The 7,440-nt window shown below is 47.3% G+C and overlaps 1 protein-coding gene across 1 annotated transcript in view; it reads left to right on the top strand.

Annotated features, from left to right (window-relative positions):
* The first annotated feature begins 5,195 nt into the window (after positions 1–5,195).
* Positions 5,196–7,440, top strand: part of nradd (neurotrophin receptor associated death domain) — a 14,166-nt gene continuing 11,921 nt past the window's right edge. The window contains exon 1 of the mRNA XM_066690882.1: positions 5,196–5,786. Coding sequence (XP_066546979.1) covers positions 5,736–5,786 — 51 coding nt within the window. The 5' untranslated portion in view covers positions 5,196–5,735. The remainder of the gene's footprint in view (positions 5,787–7,440) is intronic.

Below are 7,440 nucleotides of genomic sequence, written 5' to 3'. Positions count from 1 at the left end.
CAGGCCTGTTGAATCTAAACATGACTTATATAGGACTTTACCATCGATGTGAAGTCGGGTACAAGGTCTCAACAAGCAGAACACTATGCCGCGATCAAAAGCAATTCCAGAAGAGATGAGAAAAAAAAAAAAAAAAAAAAGTCGAGATATATCAGTCTGGAAAGGGTTACAAAGCCATTTCCAAGGCTCTGGGACTCCAGCGAACCACAGTGAGAGCCATTATCTCCAAATGGAGAAAACTTGGAACAGTGGTGAATCTTCCCAGCAGTGGCCGGCCTACCAAAATTCCTCCAAGGGCTCAGGGACGACTCATTCAGGAAGTCACAAAAACACCCAGGAAAACATCTAAAGATCTGCAGGCCTCTCTAGTCTCAGCTAAGGTCAGCGTTCATGATTCAACAATAAGAAAGGGACTGCACAAAAATGGAATTCATGGGAGAATTACAAGGCACAAACCACTGCTGACTAAAAGAAACTTCACATTTGCAAAAAAGCACATTGATGACCCCCAAGCCTTTTGGGATAATGTTCTATGGACAGACGAGTCAAACGTGAAACTTCTTAGAAGACCCGTTATGTCTGGCGTAAAGCAAACACTGTATTTCACAAGAACATCATACCAACAGTCAAACATGGTGGTGGTATTGTGATGGTGTGGGGATGCTTTGCTTGAAGAACCATGAATTCTGCTCTCTACCAGAAAATTCTGAAGGAGAATGTCCAGTCATCAGTCCATGATGTGAAGCTGAAGCATAATTGGGTTATGCAGCAGGACAACGATCCAAAACACAAGAGTAAGTCCACCTCAGAATGGCTGAGAAACAAAAGTAGGATTTTTGAGTGGTCTCCAATGTCACTGAATTACAGCAATTCTGCAAAGAAGAGTGGGCCAAAATTCCTCCACAGCGATATGAAAGACTGATCTCCAATTATAGGAAATGTTTGGTTGCAGTTGTTGCTGCTAAAGGTGGTGCAAGCAGTTATTAATTCAGGGGGGCAATTACTTTTTCACACAGGGCCAGTTGGTGTTGGATAACGTTTTTCCTTCAACAAATCAAAATATAATTTAAAAACTGAATTTTGTGTTTACTTGGATTCTCTTAGTCTTATATTACATTTTGTATGGAGATTGTATGGTGTGACAAACATGCAAAAATTGAGGAAATCAGGAAGGGGGCAAATACTTTTTCACGGCACTGTACACCCTCTTTCTGTATATGTGTAGAATTGGGTGATAGAAGCTAGAAGGGATTTGGAATCTTTTAGTTTGCTCTCTCTCTCTCTCTCTCTTTTCTCCCTATCCCTCTCTCTCTCAGTACTGTCTGTGCAGTAATTACAGTGTGGGAAGGCCTGGGGTGAGAGAGGAATCCGACTCCATTCCTGGCCACTCAGAGAAACCACATCACTGGCAATTACACAGAGAGATGGGATCCCCTCTGTGCAACCGCCCCCACCCCCCACCTCACGCCCGGGGCATGGCGGCTTCCGGGCTCACAGACAGACACACTGACGCACACACAGGCTGACTCACACACAGACAGACAGAGCGACACTGACAGAACACGCACACAGACACTTACAGACGGAAGGACAGATACCCTGACAGACAGAGACACACATGCCTGCCAGACCGACAGATAGACAGTGACACTTTGTGGATGGGAGGCTGTGTGATGATTGACAGGCCGTGTCAGCTGTACTGAGTGCAGGGAGGGCGTCTCAGTGCCGTGTCGCTGTGAGAAATTGCATTATTATTTATTTATTTATTTATTTATTTATTTATTAGCAGACGCCCTTATCCGGGGAAAGGGTTGTGAGGAACTTTGGGATTGCATGTGGAATGCTGCACAATGCTGATGCTAAGGGGGTGGTGGTTGAGGAGGTGGGGGTGGGGTGGGGTGGGATGGGGGATAGAGAGCAAGCAAGACTGTAAATTGGGGGTTGGGGGGTTACCTCTCCCCCTTTCTCTTCCTCCCACTCTCTCTCCCACCCCCTCTCTCCCTCGCTCTTCCTCTGGGACTGTTTAATGGGGCTGTTTCCAGGAAAGGGAGGGCCCCCACAGTAGGGAGCAGTAATGACACACTGGGCTGAATTGGAGACAAAACTCTGTGTAAAGCAATAAGCTAACAGGCCCTGCTAAAAACCGCCCCCCCCCCAACACAGTCCACCCTCCTCCCCCACGCCCACCTCTCTGGCCACGGCACACTCCCAGTCCGAGACAGCGCTCCCCCAGACGCCCCCTCTCAATGGCCCTGCTTGCCTCCTTAACATGATTTGACACGGTGCAATAGTACAGTGTTTGCAACCCCGTTTGATTTCATTCTGGCTTTTAATGACACACTTCCACAGAAACATGTACACACAGTCAGGCTGTGAATCAAAGCGATTGCACACACACACACACACACACGCATCTGACTGAGGCACTGAGGTTCCTGTTTGTTTCTGAAGCTCCTGCACAATCATAAAGGGCTGCATGAACTGAGAGAGCAGACTGGCAGCTGCAGAGCTACGCTGTTAACCTCAGTGCAATAAATGTCGGAGTGGTTCCATTAAGTTGCCTAACTTTGTGTGTATTGGCCCCTTGGGTTTTACACTGCAGCACACCTCCACTATCCAGGTCTAAAGCCCCGAATTGTGGTTTTATCAGAGTTGAATATGGTAAATGTGCCCAGGAACGCTACAGTTTGTGCCCTTACTGTCTTTCCTTGTCACGGTCCTCCTTGTTGCCCTTTCATCACCCCCCTCTATGCCCTGTCACTGTCCCAGTCAGACCTGGTCTTGATTGCCTCCCAGTGAGACGCTACCAGTGACCCGGCCAGCGGCACAGAAACATTTTCCCTTCACCGAAATGCCAGAGTGGTAATCTGAGAGAGCTGATTTAAGGCACACAGAGGCGATGACTTAATATCTGGGCTTAATAATGTCTTTCTGTTTCTCTCTGTCTCTTTATATTCCCCTCTACTCCCCTCTCACTCTCTCATTCTCTCTCTCTCTCTCTCTCTCTCTCTCTCTCTCTTTCCCTCTCTGTAGAGCAGACTCTCTTAGCTATGATGGGGCAAGAGCAGGAGAGAGGGGAGTTGAGGGATGTGGGGGTTACTCCAGATGTGGCTCAGCTGGCACGACTCCAGGTATTTCAAATGTGCACTCAGGGGGGCAGTTATGATTCAGTGTCACGAGCCAGTCAGAGAGCCACACAGCACCACTGCCCCTTCCAGGCTATTATGCTGTCATTCCAGTCTCTGCTTTACTTCCTTTGCTGTTGCTGTTTTCTTCTTCTCCTAATTCTACTGCTACTACTCCTACTACCTCTATGAGATATCAGCATTGCCTATAGACCATGAGAAGCGCAATCATCTCAAACAGACCCGTATGCAATATTATGACGTTTTCCTTATTTGTGCATTTTCTTTTCCACAAAATCGTCATCCTTTTTTTCATGCTTGCGAAACCACTGACCCAGCATAAACTTACCAAAAAACACTGAAGAGTTCTGACAACTGACATCTGACAACAGAATGTATGTATGTATGTGTGAAATATGTATGAAATACGTCTGCCTATACGATTATACAGATCGGGGATGGTACAGAGAAGTTATGGAAACCCGATGAGATTAAATACAACCAAGAAAAAGACCACACAGAAGATGGGAGCATGAGATCAGACGCATTGCTGGTGTGACCCTGAAAAGAGACGCTGTAGATCAAAACAAGAGGGAAGCATCTTGGGGAGGCCTTTACCCAGCAGTGGAACGATAAAGGATGATGATATGAGTGTGGTTACTGACGTATACTCATGGTAAGGACAGTGCGTATGTATATGTCAGTGTGTATGTGTGCAAGGCCATGGAGGTTTAGGTTAAAGCAAAGAAAAAAGGAAAGGAAAGCAAAATTAGAAAGAGTGTTTAAGTGTCAGGCGGGGCTGTGATTGAGCGGTCTCTCTCAGACTGCAGCGGGGGGCCGCCCACTAGGGGGTGTTCAGCTGTCCTGGCTGGCTCCCTCCAGCCTCTAGACTGCACAGAGATGCTTTGCTCATCCCCCTGCCTCTCTCCGGACCTGTCAGTCCAGGCTCCTACTCCCAGCAGGGGAGGGAGCTCAATTGCTCCCGGTACTCCTGTGATCTCCCACCCCCCATTTCTTTTGTGTTTCTCTCTTCCCTCTCTCTCTCTCTCTCCCTCTCTGTCTCCAGGCCTTTGAAGTCGCCCTGTCTTTTGTATCCAGGAGGATGTTTCCATTTGTCATCCTCTGCAGATACCAGACCCCCTGCAAGGCCATCGCAGAGCTTTACGAGGTAAGTCACCGTGTGTGTGTGTGTGTGTGTGTGTGTGTGTGTGAATGTCTGAATCACTAAGTTGATCGTTCAAGCCTGATTGTATTGTTCTTGCTCTTGATTTTTTTTTTTTAATTATTATTATTATTATTATTATTATTATTATTATTATTATTATTATTATTATTATTAGCATAGTAGTAGTAGTAATATATTTTCATTCAAACAGGTTTCTCTGTAGTTTAAAAAAGGTGGAGCCAGTATTCACTTGAGAAAAATGAAAAAGGTAATTCTCACATTGTGTTAACATAGAGAGAGAAGAATGTGTCTGTCTGCAAATAAGGTCCATGAATACCTGTTGGAAGTTAACCCTTAGGAACCCAATCTATGTCACATACAGACAACCTTATGCCTAACCTTATGCAACCCTCACCTAAAACATTATCATAACTCTAAATCCTTACATTCTGAGAAGATGGAACAAATCCATCTTTCCATGGAAGTCGGTTTCTTTATATAAATAAAATATACTTCAAATAAAACAATATTAGAATAAAACCTCCATATGTAACAGTACAATCAGTGAGAATCTTGAAAAACGTGTTTGCTGAAAGATAACCATCAGGACGGAAATGTTGGGTTTCATCAAAGTAAGACTTGTTATTCTCATGCAGACCAATAAAATGCACCGGGCCTTCCGATGCGTTTAATCTTTCTTTCATTCATTCTTTCTCTTCTTCCTCCTCTTTTCAGACAGTCGTTTTTATGGCTCCCGTTGGTTTCAAATGGGGTTTATTATCGCTCCCGGGCGGCAGCCAATCAGAGGGCGGAGAGGGGAGCCGGTGTGACGCGGGGGTCTGGGGGCAGGAGGAGGTGAGCCGAGCGGGGCGGGGAGACTTAAAACCCCGGGCCGCCGCACTCCGCAGCTGGCCACCGGAGAGGAGAGGAGAGGAGAGGAGAGAGGGAGAGTGGGAAGGAGGGGAAAGCTGGAGAAGTGGACACGGTCACTCAGAAGCGAGGATAATAGCTCTGCGTTTGTGCACCTTTATGGGGTAAACCTTTTTCCCCTTGAGGCACAAGAGCCGCGTCCGGACTGTCGGGCTGAGCGGCACCCCCAGCCAGGCGCTTTCCTTTGCGCACTGCTCCCCGCTGCCGTAACTGCACACTCGTGGATAACTTGATTTATTCATTCATTGGTGTAGTCCTATTTTTTTTTAGGAATCCCACTTAGCAATCCAACTCCCCCGAAGTTTTTTAGTTTTTATTTTTTTCTGGTCGTGTTTGTTTCTTTAACTTCAGTTAAGGCCAGATCAGCCTGTGTCGCCGAGTCTGCGCTGGAAACGCACATATACGCCAAGAGGCGGAGGAGAAGAAGCGCAAGAAACCCTGAAATAAACCTGGATTTGTGTCCTGTGGCAGAGAGAGAGAGAAGCTGCCCGGAGCCCCGCCACAGACAGGCCGCCATGGATATGCAGAAGGTTGTGCTGCAGGTCTGGATTGTGATCCTGATGAAGGTAAGAGACTCTTCTCTCTCCGTCTTCCTCTCGGTTTGTCCATCTCTCTTCTGTTTCTGTGCCATGCCCTGCACGGTCAGCACCCTCACTACCAAGGCACTGGATGGATGCTCTGCCTGTCTGTCTGCCTGCCTTCCGCGATTCAAACTGCCTCCTCGCTCCCCTGTCTCACATCTGTGCAGCCGCGGTCCAGATGTTGCGCAGCGCTGGCGCCTGCGGAGCTGCGTCGTGCTCCGGGCTCTTCCCCCTCTTTGTCCCGTTCAGAGAGACCCGCAAACTGCGCAGCGGATGCAGGGACCAGCCCGGCACCGTGAATGCGTGCCCGTGGGTCAGGGGAGGCGGTGCTTTTTTTAAATCCAGATCTTAGTCACAATTTCAGTGTGTTCAGGGTATATCCGTCATTGATCATTTAGGGCGACTTGTAAAACCCGCAGGATTGTGGCTCTGCGGGAACAGGGTTGGCCAGCCCTGGTGTGCATTAGGAGACAAATTCAGCTGGTTAGCAGAGCAGTTTTATTATTACACATGTATTGCACTGTACTAAATAAATAATCATGAACACAGACCGTTTAGTGCAAACAATACACAGATGGCCTATTGTTTGCACTAACTGGTTCGGTTGTACAAAGCAAAACGCAAAATTGTACCTTAAAAAAGTATTTCAGTCCCCCTTAATCTCCTTACTTTAGGAGAGTTTCTAGTAGATTCTAGTCCTTGCAGCTGAGGATGTAAATGTAGCAGAGCGCCCTACAGCACCGCTGTGTGTTTACAGACTGCCACACTTTCACAAGGTATGCCACCCATACCCTTTGGGTGGCATAATGCTGGTCTGTTTACCATTTTGCATTGAAACCCACAGAACCGATTTACTAGTCTGCACAGTTCGCAGCGATATGTTCGTTGCTGTTTGTACTTGTTTAAATATTTTTTAACCACTTCATTAGAAACTAAACAAATGTTAAGTGTAGGCTTATCCCTGGCTTTTCTGTATAAGCGCCACAGTTCGCATGCTTTACTGTACCGATTGAATCCTTCAGCTGCCTGAGGGGGTAATGTCAGACCCTGCGTGGGGGAGGGTGTGTGCGGATTAAATCTATTGCAGCGCTATTATGTGGAACTTCACAAAAGAGCCTGGACGTGATTCATGCGTATTTAAAGATGCATCAATCGTCTCTTGTGCGTTTAATGTCGAGTCACCGCTTGACTGCTGCTTGAGATTCCTTAGTAAAGGTGCTCTGTGCTGGCCTGGTGGCCCCGTGTGGCCCCGGGTGGTCGTGCTGTCAGCTCGGTGTCCCGGATCATCAGGGCATTTTTCCCGTGCCTGTTCTGTCACGCCTCGTCCGCACTGGGATAGACTCTCTGCGAGACAACAATAGGGCCTTATTCTGAACGGCTGTAAAATGATTTGGCATGGCTTGTATGGGCTTGTCATTCCAATAAATATTTTGAACTGGAACACATTTCTCAGATGCTGTATCTTCACAGCTGAGCAAGTCGACTCTACCTGGGAAAGCCTCCTCTCTCGGCTCTCCAAACAAATAGAGGACGGAGAAGCCAACTCCTGATCACAGCAGGGAAGGGGTTAAAGGCCCGGGCAGGTGTAGTAAGCTGGACAACTGGGATGAAACGCACACATAATGGTTTATGCTCGATA

Source organism: Amia ocellicauda, chromosome 18, assembly GCF_036373705.1.
Source record: "Amia ocellicauda isolate fAmiCal2 chromosome 18, fAmiCal2.hap1, whole genome shotgun sequence".
In the NCBI taxonomy this organism is placed as follows: Eukaryota; Metazoa; Chordata; class Actinopteri; order Amiiformes; family Amiidae; genus Amia; species Amia ocellicauda.
Note: the sequence above shows the minus strand (reverse complement) of the source record. Positions and strands in the feature narration are given on the sequence as shown.